A 27522-nucleotide genomic window follows, 5' to 3' on the forward strand; every position below is an offset into this window, starting at 1 on the left:
GGCGAGGGGAGGGAATGGGGAGCCCACGCGGGGAGCTCTGCGCAAACGCGGGACGCGCGTGGGCGCGCGCGCAGAAGCGTGCGCGGGGCGCGTGGGCGCGCGCGTGGGAGGAAGTGCAAAAAAAAAAGGGGGGGGAGCGTTGCGGGGGGGCGTTGCGCGTGCGCGGGGGTGCCGCGGCGCGTGGGGAGGGGGTGTCGCGCCCCCGGCAGGCGGCGCGCGCGCGCTCCCGCCCCGCCCCCTCATCCAGGCCCCGCCCCCTCATCCAGGCCCCGCCCCCTCCGCTATTTAAGGGCCCCGGCGGCGCGGGCGGCGGCAGAAGGAGGCAGCGTGGCCGCCATGAACCCGAACTGCGCCCGCTGCGGCAAGATCGTGTATCCCACTGAGAAGGTGAACTGCCTCGACAAGGTGAGCGCTGCTGCCTCCACGCTGGGGGCCCGCCAGCAGCGGCCCCGCGGCCTGTGGGGTCTCTGGGGTCTGCTTGGCTTGGGGGCTGGGGGCTGCCTGGGGTAGTTATAGGCTCCCCTTGGGGTCTGTGTGGGGCTTGGGCCCCCCTTTGGTGTCTGCTTGGAGTCCTTTTAGGTTCTGTGTGGGCTCCTGGGGCGTCCCTTAGAGTCTGTTTGGGTTCTCTGTGGGGTTTGGGGTTCCCTTGGGGTCTGTCTGGGCTTTCTCTAAGGTCTCTGCAGGCTGTGTGGGGTTGTGGACCCCTATGGGGTCCCCCTCAGGCCCCTTGTGGGGTTTGGGTCTCCTTTAGGGTCTGTCTGGGTCTCCTCTAAGGTCCCTTCAGGCTCTGTGGGGCCCCTGTGGGGCTTCCTTGTGGGCTGTGTGTGGCCTTAGGCTCCTCTAGAGACCTGTTAAACTCTGTGTGGGGCCCCATGGGCCACCCTGGGGCAGTGGGGTGGGTTTTACCCCCCTCTTCCATGGGGCAGCACCAGCCTGGCTGCTTCCTCCCTGGGGCTCCCCCACTGTGCGGGTTGGATCCTGAGCACCCCATGGACCTTCTTTTGGCTGTGGGTCAGACCAGAGCCCCAGGGTGATGGGGACTCAGCTCCTGCAATGCCCCTATGGAAGCAGCTCCTTCCATCCCAGCAGCTTGTCCTGCTCCTGGCCAGAGCTCAGGGATGGTGTGTGGGAGCCCTTGTCTTCATAGCAACCTCAGGCAGCATCCAGGGCTCCCCTTTATGTATAATTAACAGGTCGTTGTCTGGGCTTCCTGGCCATCGGGAGGGGAAACTGTAGCTGCTGCTTTGTAGAAATGCAGCTGGGTGTCTGGAGAGACAAAATGGAAAGCAACAGTTAATGCTTCCTCTTGAAGCTGGGGGCCTCATCTGTTTTGCATTAGCTGAGTTTTTTATAATCTTCAATTCCAATTGATACTTCTCTGTTCCAGAACTTAAACTTTATAGTTTCTTGTGCTGCCTGCCTTAATGCTGTGTGCAAGTGCTTGAAGTGTCTCTGAGAGTGTTTTTTCCCCTGCAATAAAAACAAAGTATGCATTAAACCTATCTCCTTTGGTCTGGAGATGGAAAAAAGTGCGAGTGCTTTGACTGTCTGCTGTACTCTAGCTGTTGCCTGTGCTTTATAGCTCCCAATCCTTTGGGAATTAAACTGTCCTGGATAGTGGGGCTGGTCTCCTCCCCCTCCTCTTCCAGGGTTCTGGGATGACCAGTTTAGGGACTAAAAAAAGTAACTTGAAGAATGCCTGGATCTTGGCAGCAGCATTCCTGAGTTTCAGCAGACCCTATTGCTCACATTTTTAACAGATGATGTTTCTTCCTTAACTCGGGAATTGCTTAAAGCTGAACCATCAGCCCTGTGTCTCGCGAGCCCTCCTGTCTGTGTGGAGCAGTGAAGTGGCTCTGTCTTCTGGGGCTCTGGGTGACCTCGAGTAGCTTCAGGGTATTTGAATTGTGGATAATTGGGAGGGCTGGGGGTGCCCTGCTCCTCTGAGCTGCTTCTGAGCTGGCGCTTGTGCATTGCCATGAAGGCATGAGTAATGTGCATGCTGATACCGCATGGCCTGCCTGTCTGGGGCTGCTCATGAGCTGACTCCTGTGGCCTAGATTTCAGAGGGGACTTTTTACCTCTGTCTTGCTCTGCTCCTTGCCTGCTCCAGCCTGGGCACCCCTAGTTAAGCTCTCCCTGCAAGGCCTGTGTTAATCCCTGTAGGAGCCTCCAGCGGTTGTGATGGAGCCTGGAAGAGCCCGTCTGCTTTGTGTAAGAGCAGGGAATACTCACAGCCCTATGGGAGATCTGTCTAGGGAATGTCCACCCAACTACCCTCTACCTGAGCCAGGTCCAAAGGGCAGTTCTGGCTCTGTTTGCCTTAAGCTGAACCGAAAGTGTAATGGGAGGCTCTTGAGAGGGAAGAGGTGTGAGATGGAGCCACTGAGACCTTGGCTGTGCTGAAGCGTTGAGAACCTGGTGTAGCTTTCCTTCCAGAGTGCCCTCACAGATGGCTTGGGCAAGTCCCCTGTGCCGAGTTTCTCCTCTGAGATGCCCAGCAAAGAGGGGAAAAGCTGCTGCTTCATCAGCCGCTAAAAATACAGCACCACAGTGAGAGGAATGAGGCTGCGCTCAAGGCTCGGCCTCCAAATCCTGCCTCGGTCCTGGGGTTCCGACTCCTCCTGTCACCTTGCGCAAGTCGACCGCTCGGCTCCAGGAAGTTGGTGTTATCCGTGGGCTCCCTTCCCCCTTCTCTCCTTGCCCGAGTCCTGTCGGCTCTCCAGATAAGGCACCGTGTGATGTGGCCGACTTCCACAATGGAAACGACGTGTCCTGTGCTGCTCATGGCTGGAATGAGCGGTGCGTGGTTTTGGTGCTCGTGGCTGCAGCTACTAAGCTGTAAACCTGTGCGCAGCTGATGTCGAGTGATGCTTTCTAAAGCAATGGGAAGACGTTAGGAGTAGCTATTGCGGTAGCTTAGTCCTGATCAAAACCTGCCTTCCGCCCAAGTGGTGTCTGTGTGTTGTGGTGTTCCCTCATTTGGAGTCTCAAGTGATATTTGCTCCCTGAGACCTGCTCACAGGTGTGGAGCAATTGCTTGCCTTGATGGAAGGATGTTTTGCAGCTGTAAATAAGCTTTATGTGGATGCCCTGGTGTGTCCTGAGCTGTGTGCCCAGGTGTAGGCTGCTGCAAGTGGCAAAGCTGCTCAAATAACTGCACTTTTAGATGAGCAGCCTGGCTTCCAGCCAGCTTGCTCCAAGTAGAAGTCCGGCCTGCTGAGAGATGGGATGAACTGCACCATGAAATTGTGCCTAAGATCTGTTCCAGGTGTTCAAAGTGCTTCAGGCTTGGATGTGGAGAGGACAGGCATTAATACACTTGGGAAAGCTTCTTTGGAGCTCTCCCCTTGATGCTCTGCTAGTGGGTGAGCAGCAGTGTTGCTGGAAGGCTTCATAATTAGTGTTCATCTGTGTTGTGCTGGTGTTGCTGCCCTCCCTTGTCCCAGTGGTGACTTAGTGACAGCCCTAATGATAGATCCAAGCATCTATGAAGACAGGCCAAGCCAAAAAGGCAGCAGTGTCTAAAGGTAGAGCTAATTCTCACTTCCAAGTGCCAGAGGTATCTGTGCAACCTGCTGCAAAAGCTCTTCCAGAGCCAAGGGGCTGAAATGCCTCAGCTGGTGCAAGGTGAGAATATTCAGGCTGCTTTTTGGCTGTGGGTAAAGGCTCTTGGAATGCAGCTCTTTGGCTAATGCTCTCCGCTAAGCGGTCACTGGCTGGTGACAGCACCAAGCCTTGCTGGCATTCCTTGGCTTTGGGGCTTCTGCAGGAGAAAAGGCTCTTAAGCTGTTGCCTTTCAGTTTCTCTGCATTTCTGGTGTTATTCTGGGGTTAATGCCCCATGTGGCCCATCAGTGGCTGATGAGTGCAGAGAAGCCTGTTAATTGCCTGTAGTGCTGCAGTAACTCAGCTGAAAGGCTGCAACTTTCCAGATCTTGAGATATTTTCAAGACTCTTGATCTATCTTTAGAGTTCTTAAAAAGTCGGAGGCCTTGGGCGGGTGGGAAGTGATCCTAGTGTTGGAGCTGGGGTGTCAACACGGAGCAAGGTGCAGATGGGCTAAGGAAGCCCCTTGTGCTCAGCTGCTGCTCGGGAGGAGCCGGTGCAGCCGGAGCAAGGACAAATGTGTTGCTCAGAGCCACAAAAAGGCACCGTCCGGGTCCTGCTCGCTGAGTCACGGCCGTGTTTGCACACAGGGGTGCGGTACCCGCGGGCACGCAGGATCCCTCCTGCAGGAAAGCGCCCAGCCAAACCTGTGGAAAGAGCTCTGAGGAGCTGGAGACATGCAGGAAATCACAGCAGCGATTGCCAGCTGTTCTCCCCAAGGTTTCTGACTGCACTTTAAACCTGTTCCTGAATCAAAGTCCTGTGTGTCATGTGTTGGCCTTGTTAAAGTCTAATCTGCCTGGGCATGGAGAGGTTGATGTGGCCCATATGGGGGGCCCATAGACCTGGCCTTGGACTGCAGAGAATTTGGTGCCTGCCCCAGCCTGGGGAGCAGCCCAGGAGCAGCCCTGAGCCCTCCTGTCATGCTGCTTCCAGCCCAGAAAGCCCCTTTGCTCAGTCAAATACACAGTGAGAATAAGAGCTGGAAGGAGAGCCCTAAACACCAGAGAACACATCTTTAGTGTTCGTTAGATGTTGCCACCTACAATGTTGGTTCTTGGCCCGTTTTGAGGTATCTATTAGTGTTGGGGGTGAGTGCTCCACCGGCCAAGGGCAGAGCCCTGCTGCTCTAGGGCTGTGTTCAGACCACAGACCTCAGCGGGGCGTGGGGTAAACCTGAGGCTGCTATTATAAGAACTGTGGGAGAGCATATAAAAATTACTATTGCCACAAGCTTGCATTAGCAGCTTTATCTTATTGCTGTCTCCTTAGCTCTGCCGTGTTTAAAACCCATTGACCGCTTTGTGTTGCAGAGAGGGAAGCTGAGATGTTCTTTGGGTGTTTCCATGTTCTTTGGGATCACAGGGTTTTGGGCTTTGGGGTGTATCACTCAGCAGGTAGAAGGGTGGTAACTGCTGTGAAGACTTTTGAGCTGGCATCATGCAACTGCTGTGGCTTCTCAGGAGAATCTTTCTCCATCTGTTTCCTTGGTTTGGTGTCTCTGCAGCCTCACCTGACTTGCTCTTCTGGCTATTGCTTGGCTAACATCAGCAAAAAAACCCCAAATCTAAAGCAGTAACTTTGAAGCCTTTAACTCACAGCTGTTAACTTGGTTGCTGACAGTCCTCTGCTCCCAGGATTTTATTGTGCCTCTTTGAGCAAGGAGTTTCTCCTGTATCTGGTGAAGCTTAATGAATCCCTGATCTGCAGATAAGAAAACAAGATGCTGCTATAGCGCAGACCACAGATGTTGCTGTCCTGTTCAGATAAGCCACACACCAGTGCGATGGGATTACTTGGGTCCTAAACTAGTAAGGATTTTGTCTGCCCTCTAGGTTTTGCAGGTGTCATGGATCTCATCACTGGCTTTGGCATCCTGCAGTAGGAGCCACTGAATTTGAGTTGTGCAAAGCAGGGCCATGTTGCGTTAGAATTGCAAGGCGTTCCTGATAATCATTTCCTTTTCTCTGCTTTCAGTTCTGGCATAAAGCATGTTTCCACTGCGAGACCTGCAAGATGACCCTAAACATGAAAAACTACAAGGGCTACGAGAAGAAGCCGTATTGCAATGCGTAAGTCTCCGCTCCCTGCTCTAGTTATGCCGGTCTTGGGGCTGTAACTTGATGCTCGAGCCTGTGAAATGCTGTAGCAGTTGCTGGGTCCATCTCCTTTGCAGTTCTCTATCCTAGTGGCACTTGCCCTGGATGTTTTCAAGGTAAATTCATGTGATGTGGATACAATTCAAGTGCAAGAACCCTCTTTCCTGAGTAGATATTGGAAAAGATAGAGGTGGAGCTGGGCAGAATGACATGAGGTGTCACCCCTCAGCTTCCTCTGGTCTTTAAACTGCGGAGGAATTGTGTGTCTTCCCTTTTCTGCTCTAAGGAGGGATCCTTAGCTGTGTGCAACAGTATGAGATCCCTGATGATAGACTTTTGGATCTGAAAAATGGATGATTCAAGGTACTCTGAAGTTAGGTTGTTACTCTGGGAGACCTTAAATGTGATGTGTGATACTGAGTTTGTGTAGACAGGAAGCTTTGCATTTTTTAAAAAGTGCTTCAATGCTGCCTTTGTCCCAAATTCTTTTAGGAGGCCTCCTGAGCTCGTCTGTCATATTGATCAGTGGAGTTCAGAACTCTTAAAAGCTAATCCAGTTAGCTCATTTGTTTAAGTTAATGACAATAGCTTCCTAGTTTCTGCTGCTATATCATGAGCTAGTCCCTGCTGAATCCATAGGTAAGTGGAACTCAGTGCTCCCTTGACAAGTTTCTTAATGTCTTAAAGCTCTTTTGTAGTAGATCTTTGTAGCTGCTTCTTATACTTTATCTAATTTTCTTTTGAAGAACTTAAAGCTATTTAATGCTTGTATAGCATGTGCCTTTTACACAGTACTCTTAAATGTTAATAACCATCTTACAAGGATGCTGTCAGGATTAACTCTATTAATGGATAAAACAAAGTAGAAGGAAAAGTAGCAAGACTAACTCAGTCCTCCAGTGCCTTAGTTAAACTTCCTGCTGTTGTAGCTTTTCTCTGATACCAGGAGCTGATTGTGGTGTGTTCAGGATGGTTGAAACTTGTATGATCTGGAATGACTTATTGGTATTGGCTGGGTAATCAGATCATAGCTGAGGTGCAGGGTGGTAATAGTGAGATGTATCTAGATATTTAAGATTTCTATCTGCACTGTTTTAGAATTCCTGCTTCCAAGGCAAGGCTGGGAACTTGGAAGTTAGGATCAGGCATCTCTTCAGCAGTGGTGTGCGAAGGCAGCAGGCCTTGCTCCAGTAGATAGGGCTCAAACCTCGTTTTGGTCTCCTGAGGCTGCTGTTCCTTCTCTGGATCAAGCACAGCCTTGTGCCCCCATGGCTGTGAGCCCTCCCGATGCTGAACCCTGGGACATCCGTGTCCCCAGTGCTGTCCCTGGCCATCAAGATGGGCCTGGAGTTGTGTTCTTATACTGTCTCCCCTCCATGCTGCTAAAAGGGAAGTGGGATAATAAGGGGAAATTCCTGAAATTCCAAGGAGTGTACGCAACCCCAACCCATCTCGGTTTCCAACCCCCTCTGCTCCAGAGCTCTTTGAAGCAGATTTGCTGTCTTAACCCTTGCGTGGCCTCCCTGGAGGGGCAACTGCCCCTCTCGACTCTACCCCGGGTAGTGTCACCTGCCCAAATTGTGTGTCAAGACCAATATTGGGTGCTCCATTCTTTCTCCCTCGCATGGCTGAACCTTCAAAACTAAAAGGAACCCAGAGGAGCTCCGATTTGCAGGCAGATGAAGCTTGTCTCTGGCAGCTGCAAACCCCTTGTGTGCTCAAGGGAGGCTCTGCAACCCCAGTGCCCAGTCCTGAGGGTGAAGGGAAGCTACTAAGAGGGAAGTTGGGCTCAGTTCCTCCTCAGCTGGACGAGATGGTGCCCTGCAAATATGCTAGGAAGGAAGAAGCTGCCAGGCAAGGTGAGTGTAGCTGGTGGGAGGGTAACCTGGAGCTACTCAGAAGGGGCCCCCCCTTCAAAACAGCTTTTACTGCTATTAGAGCTGAGGGGCAACATCCCCCATCAGTTAACGGGTGGGGAGTATGGGGGAGTAGAGCACAAGTGGGAAAAGCAACGTTTATCCTGGCAGGGAAGAGGCTGCTTTTCTGAACATGCCTTAACACAGGGTCTCCTCTGTTTGAGCCCTGGCCTTCTGCCAAATTCCAAAGTCTGTCTTCAAGCGAGCAGTAGGAAGAGGGCTGGGCTTCCTCCCTATCTGACACTACCCAGCAATAAATCCATGCAAAGCCAGTGCATGGTTAACTCTGCTCTCTGACCGCTGCGTTTCCCCCATGGCAGGGATTCTCTTCATGGTAGATGAGACCATCACTGGCAGAATTTCTCCTGCTGACAGGTTTTGGGGTGCCTGTTTCATGGAATCCTGCAGGAAGGTGGTGCCTGCAGCAGTGCTGCATTGATCCTCGCTGCCTTCAACCCTTTCCACGGTACCTTGGCAGCTTCACGCTTTGCTTAGGCAGTTGCTCATCATGAATTTAGTACCTTGAAAATCCTTCCTGAGAGTTCAAAGCGGTGTATTTGGTCTCGGTATCTTCAGAGGAATAACTGGGCAGCATTGCCACTCAAAATGCAAAGGGGAGCTTGCGTGCACCTGGATGTGAAGCTTGGAGCTGGAGCACAGAGCAGCATCCAGGCTGCAAGGAGCAAGAGCCCCTCCAAAGAAGGGGCTGGAGCCCTGATTTTGCCCGGGTTGATCCTGATATAAGTGCAGCTGCCCTGTTGGATGCACCTTGGCTGCAGAAGCCCTGCTCTCCGTGCATCTCCTGCGCTGGAATCCTGCAGCCGGAGCCCGGCGCGGCGGCGGCGCTGGCTCCCTGCCACGTGCACACCCTGCTCACTGGGGTTTTTTCTGAACTTCTCGAACGCGCTGGACGAGCTGGCAGGAAGTCAACGGCCTCCTCCCCCACGCAGGAGCTGCAGCTCTCGAGCTCTCCAGGCAGCCTCCTTTGTCTGAGCTTGCACGGCGGCGACGGCAGCGCCTCCCTGCTCACCTTTGCAGCAGCCTGAGCACAGCAGGGAAACGCTGTGCTGCTCTTCTCCACATCCCCCATCCTCATGGGTGGAGCAGCCCTTCTTTTTCCCCTCAAAAGAGGGGGTAACTGATATGCGAGGTTGCCAAAAATACCTTATGCAGGTGTGTCACTGCCCCTGCATCTGCCCTGCTTGTGAGTCCAGGATTTCTCCAAGCAAGGGGCTCTCCTTGCGGAGGAGCCGCACCCGGATGGCCTCATTCCTGGGATGTGTCCTGGGGGATCCGACCCCGGGGCCTGACATTCCTGGGCACTGAGTCAGCGTGAGCAGCCCTTGCCCAGCATCACCCCTCAAGTGCAGCCTGGGCACCGGTGCCTCCCAACAGCAGCCTTAAAGCCTTTAATTCCTGCTAACAACCCTAGGAACCTCCCTGGCAGATTTCTCAACAGTAACTTGATCCCTGCCTTTCCATCCGGAGTAAGCTGCTTGATACCTCTGGGGCTAACTTTTTTGCTTGGAAAAAGTTAGCAAGTAGCAGGCAGAGCTGCTGTGAGTTTCGCAACAAGCCAGTGATCTGTTCTTGGCATTCCCTGCCATCCATCTGGTAGCTGCCCACTGCATTGACGGAGTGATCCTTCCAAGTTCTTTTTCTTGGGGGGAGGGAAGCAGGAAGGGAAGGAGGAACAACTGTGTTGCTGGGATGGAGTCCAGGTGTTTATCTGCTGCTTTTTGTGCTGAGTTTTTGTAGGAGAATGACTGTCTCCATGCACAAGCTTTGTGTATTGTGGGGTGCTGAACAGACACCCCTGTGTAAATGAAAGCTGCGCTTTCCATGTGCTGTGGGTTGGAGGGCCCCAATGCATATGGCTTGGAGGAGGGACAGGAGCTGGGGAATATGGAATAGTCTGTTTTACCTCTGGTGGTGCTTGGGAAAAGTTTCCCCATCCTCTCTGTGGAGGAGAGGGGATTCAATGCATGGAAAAGCTCTCCCGAGTAATGCCAGGACTAATGACTGGGTGGTTGGAGGAGTCTCTGCATGGAGCATCTGTTCCCTGCAGTGTTTGGGATCCACTTATTCCAAGTGCTGCCTGTACAGTGGGACTTCACCAGGAGACCTCTTGTAGCTCATGTGAGTGCTTGGAGCTTGCAAAGGAGCTTGTGGAAATCCAGGATCCTCTAGGGTCTTGCCACCCTCCTACCCCATCTTCTGCTGTTATCTGCCCTCCAGGGCTGGTTTCTAGCACCACTGCAGGGCAGGGACCGAAATGGGAGCTTTGCCACCCCCAAAGCAGCCTGCCTTGCCCACCGTGTCCCTTCATCAGAGCGAACGAGATGGTTTGAGGGCAGGGAAGTGCAATGACAAGCCGAGTCCCATCAGTGTTCGCTGCCCTTGTTGCTTGATTCGTGTTGCTGCCAGGCAGTGTGGATCTGTCACACTGCAGTGTGTCACCACAAGGCCCGAGTCTGGTTCTGCAGCGAGGTTTTAGCCTGTGCCCTGAGCTCGCTCAGAGGGCAGACTAAAATGTTGACTTTCCTAAACTTGTTGATCCATGCCCAGAGCCAAAAAACCTTGTGGAAAAACCCAGTTCCAGTGCAGTGCCCATGTTCTCATAGGTAAGCTCAGGGTCTGGGCAGGGGCAATTAATTGTGGCTCTTTTGGCTTTGTCTGGAGCTGAAGCCTCTCCCTGGGCCCAGCTGTGAGCTGGGGCTGGACCGTGGGATGGGGGTGGAGGGGACCATGACAAGCAGCTGTTTCCAGAAGCGCCTTCTGACTTCACTCCTTGGCAGCCCCTGTTCTCCTGTGCGCGCTTGAAATCTTTCTGCTGGATTAAGGCAGCTTTTTGCAAACAAGCTGCCTTTTGCTGAGCATCCTGCTCTGTAACACCCTCTGGTAGCTGCTGGCAAAGCCTTTGGGAACGGAGGGGAGCCACATGCCGCCTGTTTGCAGCGAGAGCGGAGCTGCCGGAGTACAACACGGCTCCCTCTTGCTGGCCTACATTGAGCACTGTGCGAAGACGCTGAGATCTGGAGCTGCCGAGGGGGGTTGCCTCCCTCCAAAGCAGGATTCCTGCCCAAAAGCACTGGGGAAACTTTGCAGCAAAACTCCTGCTTCCTCCAGCCCTGCGTTAGCCTGGTGCCGGGTTGGCAATAGAGGAATCCTTGAGGGTGTCCTGCAAATCTGTGCTGTGGGTTCATTCCAGTGCACACTCTGGGAAGGCTGGGAGCGGATGCTGGGAGAAGGTGGCGGAGAGCTGGAGCAGCATCTCAGCAGCCTCTCCGGGTGTTGTACGGAATCGCGGGCTTGCTCTATGGCTCTTGCGCAGCAGAATGCTTGCACACCCTTGGTGAGGCGCAAGTGGTGCTGCTTTTCTTATCAAGAGTAGTTTATTTTTAAAGCATGTCCCCAAGAATCAGCAGCGCTTTGAAAAGCAGGATGTGAACTTGGGAGTCTTCTGACAGAGCGGGGTCTATTACCTCCCTTGTTTAACTATTTTATTTTGTACCAAAGCCTTGGGGCAGCTCTGCAGACCTGGAGGTGGGAGATGCAGCAGGGGAAGCTTAGATGTCTTCTGAGTTCCAGGTCACCAGGAAACTGGTCCCAAGAGACTGATGAAGGGCTGTTTCTGACCAAGGATCCTATATTTATACTGTTAACATCAGGTCCAAAAGCAGCTTTCTATCTTGGGCTTTCTTTTGGTCTTGCTGCTTTTCTCCTGACTGCTAAGTAAATTAAGCAAACTCCTTCTGCGGTGGCTGTGGGAGGATTTCTGTGATGGCACTAGGGGAAATGGTAAAACTAGCCAGGGAAAGGCTGCCGAATGCACCAAGCAAACAGAGCGTTTGTTATCCCCGGGTAACTGTAGGATTTGCTGCTAACAATGGGGTTAAACTCGGCAGCTTGGAGTTAAAGTGCTCTGATATCTCCTAATACAGGAGCTAGACAGAGTGTGTCTGGCCCAGGAAGACTCGATTGACCTGATTTAAGAGCACAACAAAACCCGCCTTGTCTCCTGCGGCTGCTGAAGCTTGGGCAGGATCTCACCATGGCCACAGGGCTCCTTCTCATTCTGCCATGGAGGATTTGGGGTTGCTTTTCTAGGGGTGCAGAACAGCCGCTCTGTGCTGATGACACCCGTTTGCCTTGTAGGCAGGGCTGTAATTTAAAAGGTTGGGGGATAGGGAGTGAAAAATTGTCCTTCCCAGGGAGGAGCATGTGGGCTGTTGCGCTCTGGTCCTCCTTAGCTCATTATTTTTTATTTTTGTAGCTATTATTATTTTTGTGGTGTGTGAGGGCTAGGCTTTTCTCATATCCCTTCCAAGGGGTGTAATCATCCCTCCTCCTACGGAGCCGTGGATTAAAGGGGGAATTTCTCTCGGTCCAGCGCGCGAGGATGCGAGAGGAGCGACCGCCTCGGGCACCGCGGCGTCACGTGAGCCCCTGCCCCACATACCCAGTGTCGGCTCGAGCCGAGGGCAGCCCCTGTGGCAGAGGATTTGGGGTGGGTTAAACTCATTGGGTGCTGGTTAAAATAACCCGTGTCGGCCTTGTGATGGAGCCAGCGTAGGGATGCGGAGGGTGCGATGAGCTTGGAGCGCTCAGCACGGCCTCGGTCCCATGTGCTCCCCAGATCCTGGCCTTGTAATTCCCTGCTGGAAGCACCCGTGGAGCACCCGGCAGGTTGCACGATACCACTCTGCTCCGTGCGGTCGAAACCGGGATCCTTCCCCGTGCGGCAGCGCCCACGGGCAGGGAGAGCCCGCGGGGCCTCTCCTGCCCAAACAGAAACCGTGTGTTTGGATCGGGAGTCACCCCGGATCCGCTCGGGAGGAGGAAGCAGGAGCAGCTCCTCGCAGACGGGGTTGCCTGACTCCTGCTCGTTTTTGAGAGGTTAATAATTCTGCCTGGAGAGCTATTACTTAGCAGCAGACTTTACACAAATGTCACATCTCGCGGTGCGTGGGACTAATTATTTCCTTTCAGTTTGGCGCGGGAAGGGCTGCTCGAAACGGCTTCCCCTGTTTGTCTTCTCAGCCCCGAGCGCTGCCGCTTGGTTCCTCCTTTCTCGTGACCCTTTAGGGCCCAGAATCTTCCCAGTTTAATTTCCCCTTACAGCGAATGGGTGTCCCTACCCTGTGGCTCCCTTATTCCCTGCGTAGCTCAACCTGTTGGATTAATGTTAATGGCAACAAGTGCTGGAGGACTTTGGGCTGCGCGGGCCGTGCTCGGGGCATCGCCGACGTGGTGGGTGCCCAGATTCCCCCCACGGGCTCTTTCTCCAAGGCCTCTGGAGCTTCCCATTCCTGCTAGCGAGGATGCTTGTGCTGGAATTGCCGTTGGATTTGGCACGTGCCGCTCACGCCGCCCCTGCGGGAGAGGCAGCTTGGGTGCAAATCCCTCCCCTGCTCCGCTTCCCTGCCAAGACCTATTTATGGGGAAGCAGGGGGAAGGGCAGCAAGGACCCAGCGCTCCCTTCCCCGCTCCCATCTTGGGTTTTTTTTAAACTCCCAGAAGGGGGGAATTTGAGTTTATTCCTCCCCCCATACGCAGAGGGAAGGATCCATCTTCTCCATAAATCCCGCAGGTGCCGGGGGAGCGGCCGCGCCGTTCCCACGCACATGCTGCCTCGCGCGCGCTCCCCGAACCCAAGGCAATTCACTTTCTGCTTTGCTTCCTCATTAAGATTTAATTTATTGCTGACTATTCCTGTGGCTGCTTCTCATGCATATGGGATGCTTTTCCCTCTGCAGCGCATTCCAGGGATGCGGGTGGCTGTTTATCCTGGCTGGGCAGTGGGAGGCATGGGCAGGGGGGCTCTGTCCCCACTCCTAGCTCAGGAACTCCTGGTCTTGGATTCCCAAAGGCCTTAAATGCCCTTTCCTCATCAGGAAAGCGTGGAGAAGGGATAGCTGCCGGAGTCTGGAATGGGGAATCTTGGCTCCATCGGGGTGGATTTCCCTGGGCCGCATGACCCCCTTGCTCTTGCGTGTTGGTTCCCAGCCCTTGCCATGACTGAGGCTTCCTTCCCGCATCCCGAGCCTCTGCCTTCCTCCATTAGCATGCGGAGCATCGGATGCGGTTGCCAGGGAAACCCCATCGGAGGCTCTCGCGGCAGCGGATCGTGCGGAGCCCGTGGGCCGTGACTGAACCGTAAATGCGGCTCCGTCTCGCCGGCGCGTGCGGCTGAAAACGCGTTTACCCTTCGGGGGCTCCGCGGAGGCCTTGGAAACTGGGCTTTGCTGTAGGAGCCCCCGCCGGGAAGCGGGAAACCTTCGGAATTGCCGGAGTTCTGCTCCCTATCCCGGCTGCAGGGCTGGCCCCGGGCTGAGCGGCTCCGAACGGAGCAATCCCGGAGGCTGGTTGGGTTCTTTGCTCCATCTGCACTTAAAAAGTGGCTTTGTTTCCATTGACCTCGGTGCGAGTCAGGCAGCTCAGGAAAAGGCTCCAGCGTGTGAATAGTGATGGCTAAAACCAGACACCCAATCTCTGGCTGTCTTCTCATGCCCCTGCTAGCCGGGGTCATGATTTTATTGGATTAACGCTGCTGTTAACCCCAACTCCCTCGGCAGCAGCCTCATAGCAACTTGTTTGGGCCAAAAACGCGTGTTTGTGGCATTTGCTGCCATCTGTGCCCAGTGGAGCCCGTTTTCACTGTCCCCGTTGCAGTATCGTGGCCTCTGCCTTCCCTGGGAGCTGTAGAGCAGTGCCCTGAACGAGGACGTTCTGCAGAAAAGCTCCTCTAATGCAAACTGCGCTGCCTCTACGGCTCTTACCAGCTGCTCGTGGGTATTTTTGGCATCTTTGTGCTGTGGTCCACAGCCTGTTTCCCTTGGTCGTGCCCGGTGCGGGTAGGAAGGAGGTGCATTAACCGTGGTGAGCGCAGGGCTGTCGTGTGTGAGCCCTTTGCTAAGCAGAGGCTGCCCACGGAGCTTGAGAAGCCCCCGTTTTCCAGCCATCCAGGCTGCTCATTCCGTGCTAGCAACAGCTGCTGTGGATTTGCTCCTGAGGGACCTCGGGCTGTTTTGCTGCCTCTGGAGGCTGCAGTGGCTCCAAGTAGGTGCCTTGATGCAACCGGGTGTGAAGCCTTTTTGGAGCAATGTCCAAAGGGCTCCTGGGAGGGGGGACAGAGCCTGAGCTCCTGTTGTTGCTCCAAAGCTGGTTCTTGTCCCCTTCAATCTTCCGTGTTCCCATGGAAGGCTGCACGGGAGCAGCCTCTAGGGACTGGATGTGGCCGCATCCTCTTCACACTAGTGACAGGGAGGGCTGGGATCTCGTGGCTGGTACCCATCAAAAGCTGGAGATGAGCAGGGTATTTCCCACCCCTGGGGTCAACTCATGTCCCCTCCAGCTGGGTTAGGGGGGACAGGACAGCTCCTATTTGATGTCACCTGCCACCAGGAGCAGGGAGTGCATGGCCCTCCTGGGAGGCTGTTGCCTCTCCCGGTGTGCGCTGCCGGCTGTCGCTTGCCTTTCCCCCCGTTTTTCACCAACCACATCTGCATTGCCGGCTTTTGGGCGTGCGGGGGTGGGTTCTCTCTGCCGAGATCCTGACGGGGAGGCTATTTTTGTGCTCGAGTTTCCTGCGCGGCCGCCCCGCTGAGGTACGCGCTGCTCTCGCAGGGCTGCGGCCTCTGTTTTGTTTTCCTGCTCCGTGACGGCATCGCTGCGCGGTAGCACCTTCAGCTCCGTGTGCGGCTGATTTACCCTCATTTGCCCACGTTTGGGTCGCCCTTGGGCAGCGGTGCCGGTTCTGCCAGCACCTAATTGCTGGTGCTACCAGGGCGCAGCGTGGGGTGAGACCCACAAATGGCCTCACGTGGCTGTGGAGGGCAGGGACGGCAGCTCCTGCGTATTCTGTCCTGCTCCCTCGAGTGAGGACGTGGCTCGGCCACCAGTTTTTCCTCATGGAGCAAGACGTGGGAATTGGGGACCGCCGGCCTGGCCAGATGGAGCCTCCTGGAATGTGAAAACCTCCAGTGCATAAGGAGCAAGGGAGGCCTCGCAGTTCCTCTTCTGCAAGGCTGCAGCCTCCTTGTGTTTTCCCTGGGCAGCCTGGTGGCCTCTTGGAGCGCCGTGACGGGGAGGAGGCTGCGACTGCTCTGGCTTTTCAGGAGCTTTTACCCGAGCTGGAAGCGAAAGCGGCTGCGCAGGATGCGCTGAGCTGCGCCCGGTGCCTTGCGGGCTCCGAGGCCTCCCCAAAGCTGAGCCGGGCCGGGCGCCACGGCTCTGCCTCCAATCTGCTCTTGCAATAACTTCCCTGCACCTTCATCTGCTGCCGAACCACAGAGTCCAGCCTCAGATCCCGAGAAACCTCCGTCAGGTTCCCCCCTTGCTCATCTGCTTTCCCTCATGTAGGTTATGAGCCCTGGAGGCTGCAGAGAGGCATCTTCTGGGCATCGAAGGGCCAGATGAAGTTCCCCTTATCCTCGTAGGGGCACGAAGTAGCCTCCTATGCATCTGCAGCTTTAGAACTGCCTATTTGCTCCCTGCCAGCACTCGAGTTATCCTGGCTGCAGATTTGTCATCCACAGCAACGGTGGATGGTTCTCAAACTGCTCCATGGAGCTTGTGGATAAGAACAGCTGGGCTGGCAGCCAGGCCATGCTGGACTCCTGCTTTGTGCTGTGTTCCCGGCTCCGCGTGTCCTGAGGATTCCCTGGATGTATATCGAGCTGGTGTGGATCAGTGCCCCAAGGTGGGCGCTGGGCTGCAACACGGTGTAAGCTGGAGTCGTGAGATCCTGCAGGACTAATCACTCAATGCGAGGACTGAGTAACTGGGGAAAAAGGCAAGTAAAATCACCCCACTCTGCAAACGGCCACTGCTAAATCTGCAAGCGTTGACATTTTGCAGGCACGGTTTTGCTGCTGCTGAAGTCGATGTGACTCTGCTTTTGAGAGGGGCCCAGAGCACGTGCGCCTTCCAGAGCTGCTCCGGTTGTAGTTGAGAGCAGGACGAACGGGAGCGCGCGGCGAACGCGCCCGTTTCCCCGGGAAGGCCCGTAACCCGGTCCGTCTTCTCCCTGCAGACACTACCCGAAGCAATCCTTCACCATGGTGGCAGATACCCCCGAGAACCTGCGCCTCAAGCAGCAGAGCGAGCTCCAGAGCCAGGTAAGCCCACGGATCGCTCCTTGTCCCGGCCTGTGCGCGCTGCCGCGTTGCACCGCGTTCTCCTGCGCTCTGCGGCCTTTACGGCACCCCTTCCCTGCGGAGGGAGGAGGTTTGGGATGTGGATCCTTCTCGGATTCCGTGCATCTCAGCTGTGCCTGCTGCTCCATCATCCATGGCCCCTGCGATCTCTCGGAAGCCAGAAGTGCCCAGCTTCTCCCATCATGTCCTTGTCTCGTGCCCGTGGATCTCACCTCCGAGATCCAAGTGAAATGACCAAATGCCCCCTCGGCACAGGGAATTGCTCCATGGGCAAGTGTTACAAGTAAACCCAAATCCTGCAGGGCTTGAAAGCTCTGACAGGCAGAAATAAACAGATAGAAGGGATAACAACAGGCACAGTTAATACTCCCCTCTAGTGCAAGGCGAAGAGCCTGTTTGGGAAGGGTGTCATCCAGGTCTGTCCCGTTCTACACCCTTAAGGTGTCCCTGGGTCAGCAGAAGTCCCCAGCTTTCAGGCACAGCTCTGAGCTGGGTTCTTGCACTAACTTCTTAAATAGTAGGAACTTGACTCGTTCAGAGGGGAATGAGGAACAATATCAGTTTTCCTTCCTCTCTCTCTCCAAGACACTGAAGACTTACAGAAGTCGGGAAGTGAGTGATGCTTTTTGCAGAAAAACAGTTGGAAGGGCAAGATCTAGCAGCTTGGATGCCTGACCCATCTTCAGTCTGTCAAGAACTGGCCTTCTTTGGGCAAGGCTGGGCCTGAAGGTTAGGGCTGTGTTGGAGCATCTGAGACAAGACCCTGATCTGTTCTGTCCTAAGCTTTGATGTGGCAGAACTGCAGATGTCTGCCCTGGAAATACTCTGCACTGCAGGAAAATGCATCCAGGGGCAATTCTGGCTTGAGTCACAGTCCCTCAGGAGAACACAGGATGTGGCAAATGCTCTGGGAATCTACTTATTTTTATTTTTTTCCCTTTGATGAAAAGGGGCAGCAGGACTGCCTGGAGTTTTGTGCAGCACTCGGCGTTGTAACGGGTTGGTCCTTAGGATGTTGGAGCAGAGGGTGCCCAGCACGGGATTGGGATTGGTGACGTTTCCAGGGTGAGCGCTCATCCCTCGGGATCAGCGCATTCCCTCCCTGCTGCGCCGTGAAGGATAGCGTGACCTTCCTTTCTTCTCTTCCCGTTATCCTGAAGGTGCCAGGAGCTGAAAAGCAGTTTGAGGGATGTTTCCTGCTGGAGAAGGAGGGGAAATTAGGACCCTCCGTCACCTGTTAGCAGATAGAGCTGGGGGTGCTCGCACAGGCAGCGCGGGGTTTGGAAACCTCTGCTTTTGTGAGGCCTCTTCCTCAAAGGCGGTTGCTCAAGAGCTCCCTGGCTTGCACGAGCGCAGCCTGGCGCAGGCAGAGCTCAGCCTGGGGCTGCCTTTGTGTTTCGTGGAGCGGTTAAGGGGACACAGTTGCTTTTCCATGGTAACAATCAAGATGAGGCTGCAGCAAGTGCTCCGGAGTCTCCGGCACTGTTTTCCCAGTGAATTCAAGCTCTTTATTAGCCCTTTCCTATTAAAGGAGACCCCGGGGAAGGAGTGTGGTGGGGCTCTGCTCTGCACAGCCCAGCCTTTGCCATGGTTTGTCAGGGCTCTGGGCTGCATACGAAGCAGTTGGGAGCAATCTGCTGTGTGACAGCTGTGTAGCAGGGGGTGACATCTTTGTTTTGGGCTTGCACACCCTAAAAACATCCCCTTTGCCTGGCTGAGCAGGGGCTGGCACCACTGCCGTGAGCCAGATCCTCGATTTCATCACTAGAATTAAAATTCTAGCAGAATCCCTAGGACTTCAAAGCCGCTTGGACTCTGTTTATCCCCCCTTCCCTCCTGACCAAACGGCCCCACGGTGTCTTGCTCAGACCCACACATCTGCCCAACTGGAAAAGAAGAGGTTAAAGAGACAGTGCCTGGAGCAACTGAGCTCTGGGAAGAGCCAACGGAGCAGCATCCCCTTCCCCTGCATTAAAGAGCAGAAAGACCCTGTGTAGAGGAGGGAGCAGGGACTGATGAGGAAGCTGAATCAGACAGAAAGTGCCAGACTGAAATGCCCTTGGTCCTCCGGGGAGGACAGACCTAAGCACTTTAGATAAGATCTTAATTTCTCTCTGCCTTTGTTCTGCCTGCAAAGGGAGTCTCCTGTTTTCCTGGCTCTGGAAGCCCTCTAAGAGCAGCCTCTCTGTGCTCTTATTGATGATCCCTTCTTAGCAATCGCAGGAGCTGTGCAGCCCTGTCAGGACCGGACTAGGTCCCTTCCAGCCTTTCCAGAGCAGGCAGCAAAATCCAGTCCTGCAAATCAGCTGGGTGAGCTGGAGCCGCTGGCTGAAGTGGGACAGCTTGTCAGAGAGGGCTTGCTGGCTCCGTTGTGCTGCGATGACAGCTTCGTGGGAGTGTTTTTGTACCGAATCTGCCAGTTCAAATGCTAGCCGAAAAGTGCACCCTGGTGCTGCAATGGGCAGAGCTTTGCGCGTAGGTTTAGTCATACGGTTGTTGGCGGGGTGAGAGCAGGGCTGTGAACAGTCACGTCTTCCCTTCAGGCTGGTGTTTGTCAGCCGGAGTCAGTCTTTGGTTGTGGAGCTTCCTGCAGTGTCCGACCCCTCTGGTTAGGGAAGCTGCCAGGAATTTCCCGGCGGAGGGTCATTCCCGATGCCTGGAGCATCCTCTCCTGCTCAAAGCAGCCAGCAGCTCTGCCCCCCAGCCAGGCCCTTTGCTGTGGGGCAGGAGTCTTGGCCTGGGGAGCTGCAGCACTTGTAGGTGCCCCGAGCAGGCTGAGCTGGTCCCTCCTGCCAAAAATACCCCGTCCACCTGCACAGCAAAAGCCTCCGTCACCAGAGCTGCTTTTGGGGCGATAATGGAGGAGCTGAGTGCCCAACGGGAGCAGCTTTGTGCAATTTCTGGTGTCCTTCTCTATTTGTGTTTACTGGGAAGGCGGCTTTTGTTCCGGTCACTGACACAAGCTGGATAATAATGTCCCGTGCAGCTAAATGAGTCTGCAAAGTGACAGCTTTTACGCCTGCAGCCCTCTCTTACGGCCCACGTGTGGCAACAGAATTGCAGGGTTCCTGCCCTGTGGCTGCTTTTCCAAACTTCTAAAATTGGAATCTCTGGACACGGCCTTTCCTGGCTGCGGGTGGAGGCTCCTGCGTTGTGGGAGAGGGGTGCCGGCCTCGTGTCCCCAGCTGGTCCCTGTGCAGGGATGTGTTTGTCACCATGGGGAGCTGCTTGGTGACATGGGGGGTGCAGGTGGGAGCACTGGTTTAATGTGCTCGAGCTGAGCCCTGCGTTGGACAGGGCGGCTCTTCTCTGGCTCCCTTGGGATAACGCATGGATGCATGAGCTGCCCTTCTCATTCCCGCACTGGGAAGACGATTCCTGTGAGGAAATGAGGTCTGGACCCTGTGCGGGTTTTACGGGATGGGATCCCGGCAGGCGAGGTGTGGATCCCGGCTGGAGGAGCTGTGGGGAGGGCAGATCCAAGCTGCCGTTGGGCAGTGTCCCCCGATCCCGTCGGGGCGGCAGCTCCGTGACCTGGCGCTGGGAAGCTGCCTCCGCTCCCGCAGAGCCGAGCGACGCAGACGGAGCGGGACCGCGAGGCTGATGAAGGCTCCTTCATCCAGCGGGTGAGCGAAAAGCAGCTACGGGCTGGAGCGAATGGTGCGAGGAACCGGGTGGGCAGCAGCGACAGCTGATCCGAGCTGCCGGCATGGCACCGAGCTGGGGAAGCGCAGGGGGATTTGGGGAATTGCGCATCCGTCTCCTTTGTGCCATCCAGGCTGCCCCGGGCTCGAGTTTCCAAGCGCTGGAAACCACGCGCAGACTCATATCCCTGTAAAGACTGTGGGCGGCCAGTGCTGATGGATGAGATTCCTGCAGCATCCGGGGGGTCGGGGTCACGTCTCCGCTCCCCTCCTTCACCCTGGTTCCCACCAGGCCGTTTTGGGTCCCTTTGTCCCCCCTCTCCCGCTCGCGGCAGCGCACGGGGAAGCGCCGGGGCCCATATAAGGGCAGGGAGACGCTGGGCGGCCGCTTCCTCCCGGCTTTTCCGGCCTCCTCGGAGCCCCGCGCTGCCGCGGCCAGGAAGGGCTGCGGTTCCTGCTGGGCCGTCACCTCCTCCCCTGGCCGGCCCGGGGGGACGGCGGCCGCGCGCCGGTGCCCTCCGGCACGAGGGCTGCTCCGTGCCTTGGAGCCGGCGTCCTGGGACCCTCCGGAGCGCCGAGCTCCGGAGGGTTCCTCAAGCTCCCTGGTGTCACACGGGCATTACGAGTGCTGTGATTCACCGAGTTCGGGCTCGGGACGCTGTTCCCGGCTGTGATGCCGCCCCGCGAGCAGCGGCGCCTCCGGCTCCCCGGCGCTTCCCGGCCGGAGTGCGGCGGCTCCGCAGGGGCCTCGGTCTCCCTCTCTCGCGGAGCAGCTTCCCGCTCTCATTCCGCAGTGTCCCAGGGTACTGGTTAACCTGGAAACGGCCGTTTGTGCTCGCGTGCTCGACGGAGGCGGCTGAGGAAGTGTCTGAGTCTCCGGGCTCCTTCCTGGGAAGCATTTGCCAGCCTGGATATAGGCAAGTGCCTAGCAGCATGTGCCGATCCCTGGAATTACACAGGCCGTCTGCGCCAGGCTCATTAACCGGGCCCCTTAGGCCAAGACAAGCGGAGCAGCTTCCTGGCTCCCACCTCTCCCAGCCTCATTTTAGAGCCTCCTCCGTGGGAAGGACAGAGCTCTCCCATGGGAGTCATCCCTGCCCCTTCTCCCAGCATCCGTGAGCTAACGGGAGGCTCCGGAGCGAGACGGCCGCAGAAGAGCCCAGCTGGCACCGGAGGCTGCTCCGTGGCTGCTTCCAGTGCTATTAGGAAACACTTGGCAGCCTTTCCCGAAAGGTGCTTCCAGGCCCAGCTGGATGCGGCCGCAAGTATGTGCGGTTGGAAGGAGCGTCTTGCCGGAGCGCGCGCTGGGAAGGAGGTGGCTCCATCCCTGCTCCCGCGTGCGCGTCCCGGCGCTGCTCCCGCGGGATCCCTGTGTGCGGATCGTGAGCTCCGCGCGCTGGAAGGGGACGTTCCCGCTGCCTCCCAGGGAGCGAGCGCCCTGTCCGCATCCCCCTCGCTGCTCTCCTGTCATGGGAGGCTCCTGCTCCCCTTTCCGGGGGCTGGGAAGCGCCTGGTGAGGAGCTGTGTTCCCCGGAGCGGTGCAAGCACCGCAGCTGCCCGGGTCCCGTGTGAGGTTGGGTTTGTTGGTGCCAGAGCCCACGGGGACGTTTGCGTTTCGGTGACGACGCAGCGCTCCGAAAGCGTCCTGGGAAACGGGGGGTCTCCAGCCACTCGGCTCTGGAAGTCAGCGGAGCTGCTCTATCAGGGCAGCCCGGAACGCCGGTTCCCTTCCGCGCCGGAGGGATCGAGTCCACGGGCAGGTCGCGGCCTCCGCAGAGGCTGCAGCCACTTCCAGCCAGGAGCGGCATTCCCAGTAGGACAAGCAGGACCCAGGGCGCGGATGTGGGACACCCTGCGTCCAGGCCAGGAAGCAGCTCTGGGCCAGGGCAGCTCCCAATTCCCTCTCACAGCGGAGCTGTGAGTCCTTGTTGCTTGAAGCTATATGGAGGTACGAAGCTATATGGAGATATTAAAAAGGTTTTTCTGCTCCTGGGTGTGATGGGAAGAGACCCTGGAGTCGGTGCCTGGCGGGATGAGGATGCCTGTATCCCGCCTGCTGCTGTCCCCGCGTGCTCCTCCGGTCCCCGGGCGCATTCGGGGAGCACGAAGGGTACCCCGCAGGGTGCAGCTCCCTTGCAGCACAGGGATGCTTTGCAGGCTGTTTTCCTTCCGTGTTCAGATCTGTTTCTCTCCTCTGCTCGTATCCAGATTCGCTACAAGGAGGAGTTTGAGAAGAACAAGGGAAAAGGCTTCAGCGTGGTGGCCGACACCCCGGAGCTGCAGAGGATCAAAAAGACTCAGGATCAGATCAGCAATGTGAGTAGCTTCTAATCCCTGTGTGTGAAGCTGGCGAAGGCCAGGACCGCTCTGGATGCGGGATGGGGACAAGGGTCCCTGCTCCTAAAGCTGCAGCTTCGCAGGGTGACGCAGGCAGCGTCACCTGGGTCCCTTGTGCCCCTCTTTCTGGAGGTGCCGTGTCTGCAGCCGGGCATCACACCCGTCTCCGCAGCCCTTTCTCCTTTTCACAAATAGAGCGGATGAGGCTGCAGCCCGATGAAAAGGGGTATCCACGACCTTAAATCCTTCGGCAGCTGCAGCCGTCCCGTGCCCGGCGCCTCCCCGTTGGTTCCTGCGGAGCCGTTTCCAACTGCCCGGCTGCCGGGAGCACCCGCAGCTGCTGCTGTCGGTGCCCGGGCTCCGTGCGGTCCCAGCGCCCTCCACCCGCTGCCACCAGCCCCCGAGCGGGACAGGCAGCGGCCTCGTCCCTACCTGGAGCTGCTCCTTGTAGCTGCTGCACGAGAGCAGCCTTCAGGGAACTGCTGACATTCCCTTTTTCCAGCAGAGCTTCCCTGCATCCCGCTGCAGGGCGGGAGGGGAGGGATTCCCAGGGCCCTGCACCCTGGGAGCAGCAGGTTTGTCCTCCTCACCTCCTGGAAGGGAACTCTGTCCTGTGCCCGCAAGGAGGTCCTGTGCACCTCCTCCTCTCCCAAAAATGATAAATCCCTGCCCAGGGTTGGTGGCAGCACTTTGTGCTTCATCCAGCAGCTCCCGTTAGTGCCCAGGTGCTGGTGGAAGGGGTGCAGGGCACGGGGGGCTGCGCGTGGCCGTGCTGGAGGAGGAGGATGTGCTGCACATCCTTGGGGTAAAATCCCCTTCCCAACCCAGCCTGAGACTCCTGGGCTTTCCGGAACCTGCCTCCAGCAGAGCTCGGGGGGTTAATTAACCTTGAGCTGCTCATTAAAGTCACGGCGCTCTCTTTATCTAACGTCGGAGGCTGTTGCAAAACCTGGCTCAGCAGAAGGCGGGACGGAGAAGGCCGGTTTCTCCGTGACCATAAACCAGCTTGGCAGGAGAATCTCCGAAGGTTCCAGTCGAGCGTTGCTGCGAGTTCCTGCCCCTCTGCAGGGCCTGGGGCTTTTCCCTGGAATCCCTGCAGCCCAGGGGAGGTTCTGCCGTCCCCTCAACCTAGGCAGAGTTTTTGCAGCCTCGCTGAAGCGAGAGGTGGCAGGAAGCTTTTCCGGAGAGATTTTCCCATCCTCCCAAGAGCGCCTCTGCCGTGGGAGCTCCTGCCTGCTCCCAGGCTGGCTCGGCGGCTCCGAGCTCGTGGAAATACAGAGGGAGGATTGTGCCTGCGGAGCGACCGCGTAAACACGGACCGAAAGAGGGGAGCGCTCGGGCTCGGCCCTTCCGATCTCTCCGCGCTGGCAAGTCCTGCCTTCTCCCGGGGAGGTGCAGGATGTTATCCCAACACCAGACCTCAGCGAAGGCTCGGCCCTATCCTGGCTGGAAGGTGTTTCCTGCGGGCAGCTTTTCAGCCGGGTCGGAGCCGGCGGAAGATGGACGCAGCTTCCCGGGATGGCGCGGTCCTCTCCCGTTCCAGGCAGCGCAGCTGTGGCCGTGGCATTCAGGGAACCTCCTCTCCTCTTGGGAAGACATCCAGGCTTTAAATAATGCAGCAAAGAAGTGAGATGCGAAGCCGCTAAAGAAAAGGGCCGGAGGGAGCCTGGCGCTCCGTTTGCGGCATTCCCGGAGCCCGGCGCTCCGGTCGCGGCATTCCCAGAGCCGGCTCTGCCCCAGGGTTTGCCTCCTGCCTGTGCAGGAGCTGGAGGTAGCGCCCTACAGTAAATAACTGTTTAACCAGCAGACAAATGGGCTCCAGGTGTTTTCCAATAGCAGTGTATTCATTAACACAAGTGGCTATTAATTTTTACACCTCTACACCCAGGCAGCCGCGTTAACCCTTCCGTTTCACCTGCTGCAGGGAAAAGGTTCTTGCTGTTGGGATGCAGCTGGTTTGTTCGGTGTCTCTGGCTCCTCTTCAGAGGCTCTTTTAGCGAGAAGTCCTGAGGCGGCCTCGTCCTTCAATTTAAAAGGAAACTTGGGGGCAGGTGTCGGGAGCAAAACCTCTGCTCCCAGCTGAGGCTGCAGGTAGAGACTGAGGGACCTTCTCCTGCGTCGCAGCCTGCGCTGAAGCTCTTCCCCGTGCGGGAGAAGCAGAAGAATCCAGGGACCATCTGGCTGCCTGCGTAAACCCTCTGGGCTTTCACGTGTCATCATGTCCCTGCCGTTCCCTGGGGACGTCCAGCCAGGGGCCAGCCCTGCCTTTTGTGCAGGGCCGTGGTCATTGGCACCGACCATCTCCCTCCCTCCTTCCTTTTTGGTTTTCCTGGCCACCTTCCCAGCCTGTTTAGGCGCTCAGGGGAGTGTTCAAGTCACTCCCTGCGGTTGTGCTTCCCCGGGCTGCATTTGGAAGGTCTCCCAGCCATCGAGTGGGCAGGGAGTCCCGTTGGGAAGCGACTCTCCTGGGGATGCTCCTCCTGTCCAGAGGGTCAGTGCTCTGAGCTCCTTCCCCCTTCCATTCCCGTAGATAAAATATCATGAAGAGTTTGAGAGGAGCCGGATGGGCCCGAGTCCCGCCGAGGGCGCCGAGCCGGAGCGCAGGAACTCCCAGGAAAGCTCCAACTACCGGAGACCGGCAGAGCAGAACCAGCCGCCTCACCACGTGCAGCCCAGCAACCCAGGTAGCGCGCGGGGCCGCGGCGGGCGCTTCCCTCGGGAAGGGCTGGATGTTCCCGGCCGCGTTGGAGGCTCCACAGGGAGCTTGGGGCTCTGCTCCCGGTGCAGCAGCAGCAGCGGCTCTGTCTCACGGCCCCTCTTTCCCTCGCAGTTTACCAGCAGCAGCCGCCGTCGTCCCAGTCCTACGGCTACAAGGAGCCGGCGGCGCCGGCCTCCACGCAGCGCAGCGCCGCGGCCGCAGGAGGGGTGAGTAGAGCCGCCCTGGTGCCAGCCCAGGAACAGCTCCCGATCCGGGACTGCTCCGCTCGGGAAGCTGCTCCCGGCTGCGTGCTGGCTGCTCCGCGTCTGCTCTTGCTATCCGCGGGCAGCAGGAACTTCCCAACTCCCACCCGGCTCCTGGCCGGGCGCCTTCCCCTCTCCCTGACCCGTCTCTCCGCGCAGAAGCGGTTCCGCGCCGTCTACGACTACAACGCGGCCGACGAAGACGAGGTCTCCTTCCAGGACGGCGACACCATCATCAACGTGCAGCAGATCGACGACGGCTGGATGTACGGCACGGTGGAGCGCACGGGGGACACGGGAATGCTCCCCGCCAACTACGTGGAGGCCATCTGAGCCGCGGGAGGGCCGGGCGCCCGCGCCGCCCCGCGTCCACGCGCGTCTCTCACCCCGCATCCCTTCTCCAGCGCGTCCCGCCGGAGCCGCGTCCCGACATCTCGGTTCCTCTCTTGTTCCTGCAGCACCTCTGCTTTCTCTTGCTGATCTAGCTCTGTTCTGTAGCTCTGTCGGGACCCAGGGAGCTCTGTCCACGCGGGATGTTGGCGGCTCCGGAGACCAAACCCCGTAGCTTTGCTTGCTCCTTCCCTCTCCTCCTCCCCAGCCTTCCCGAGGGGCTGCATCCCCCACCCAGGACTCGTTTCCTGGCTGGGATCGCGCGCCAGGGAGGAGCTGACCGGCTGTTGGGACCAAACTCTCCTACCTCTTGCAGGGATGGGCCAGGTGGGAAGGATGAACGGGGCTCCCGCGGGATCTCCGCACGGATGCGGCGAAGGGTCCCGAGGGCTGCCTGGGCCGAGAGGAGGGATGAGGTGGCAGCGCCTGCCCCGCACTGCCGGCTCATCCGGTCGCTTCTCCCGTCTCCTGTTCCGTGTTTCCATTCAGTCTTTGCTCTTTTTAGTCTTTAGAATGTTACAAAGCAGAACAATTCACGGTGAAAATTTTGAACAATCTTTTACTTTCTCCTTGAGATTCAGAGCAGCTACTCTGGACAGCCCTGGAAGTGGCTCTTGTTTCTTCTCTCTCAGCTTGGGCTGCCGGGCGTCCCCGTCCCGCCGGAGCCCTCCGGGAAGCCGGGTCCGGGAGGGATCACTGTGACACGGAGCCCTCTCCCATCCGGCCTCTCTCCATCTCCTGGATGGGGACAGGGAACGGGGCACAGGGCCCATGACCGCGGTCCCCAGCAGTGGTGGCTTTTGTGGCCATGGCCACCTTGGGATCGCCCGCGTTGCGGGCTCTGCAAGGCCATCCCGGGCATCCCTGTGCCCTCCTCCTCCTCCATCCCGAGCGGGACGGGCAGGGGCAGCTCCAACTGGAAACCTGCAGCTGCCCCATCCTGCTCCTGGCTCCTTTCCCAGCGGGAAGCCCGGAGCAGCCTGGCCAGGATGGGAATCCCGGTCAGTCGGTGCTAAAACCAGAGAGCACAAGAGCAGGAGCACAAGGGCAGCAGGCAGGAGCAGTCTGCGTCTCCCCCTGCTAATCCTGCTCTTAATCACGTTCTTGTCTGGGATTGAGGGGGGTGGGTGGGAGCAGCAATGTGAATAAATCATTTTTTAATGGACCAAATAGCACAGGCAGTTACATTTTGGTATACGGACCTTTTTTTAACGCTACCTTGAAACCATTGTCCTAAATCTCCCCCTCTCATGCCTTGCCCTTTCTCCCCAGCTGTGGGAAACGAACCTCCTCCTGCTTATTTCTGCCTTTTCTCTTGACTTATGCACTTTTTTGCCTTTTTTTTCATAGCTGGAAAGCACCTAAACCTGTATTTAAAATAAGTAAATAAATAAAATGTTTAAAAA

At 57.0% G+C, this 27522-nt stretch overlaps 2 protein-coding genes across 3 annotated transcripts in view; both read left to right on the plus strand.

The window, feature by feature from the left end:
• PSMB3 (proteasome 20S subunit beta 3) overlaps nucleotides 1-27522 on the plus strand; it is a 226566-nt gene that overhangs the window by 39908 nt on the left and 159136 nt on the right. The window lies entirely within an intron of this gene.
• On the plus strand, nucleotides 302-26059 carry LASP1 (LIM and SH3 protein 1). 2 transcript variants are annotated; one of them, XM_088536282.1, is made up of 7 exons: nucleotides 302-405; nucleotides 5586-5680; nucleotides 16661-16745; nucleotides 22637-22744; nucleotides 25296-25449; nucleotides 25596-25690; nucleotides 25886-26059. In XM_088536282.1, the coding sequence occupies exons 1-7, from the start codon at nucleotides 337-339 to the stop codon at nucleotides 26057-26059; spliced, it is 780 nt and encodes a 259-aa protein (XP_088392408.1). In that variant the 5' UTR covers nucleotides 302-336. The 2 variants fall into 2 exon arrangements, with proteins under 2 accessions (XP_088392408.1, XP_088392409.1); XM_088536283.1 differs by having other exon boundaries at nucleotides 25889-26059.

This window comes from Tinamus guttatus, unplaced genomic scaffold (genome assembly GCF_059628265.1).
Source record: "Tinamus guttatus ecotype Peru unplaced genomic scaffold, ASM5962826v1 Tinamus_guttatus_pri_ptg000655l, whole genome shotgun sequence".
Lineage (NCBI taxonomy): Eukaryota > Metazoa > Chordata > Aves > Tinamiformes > Tinamidae > Tinamus > Tinamus guttatus.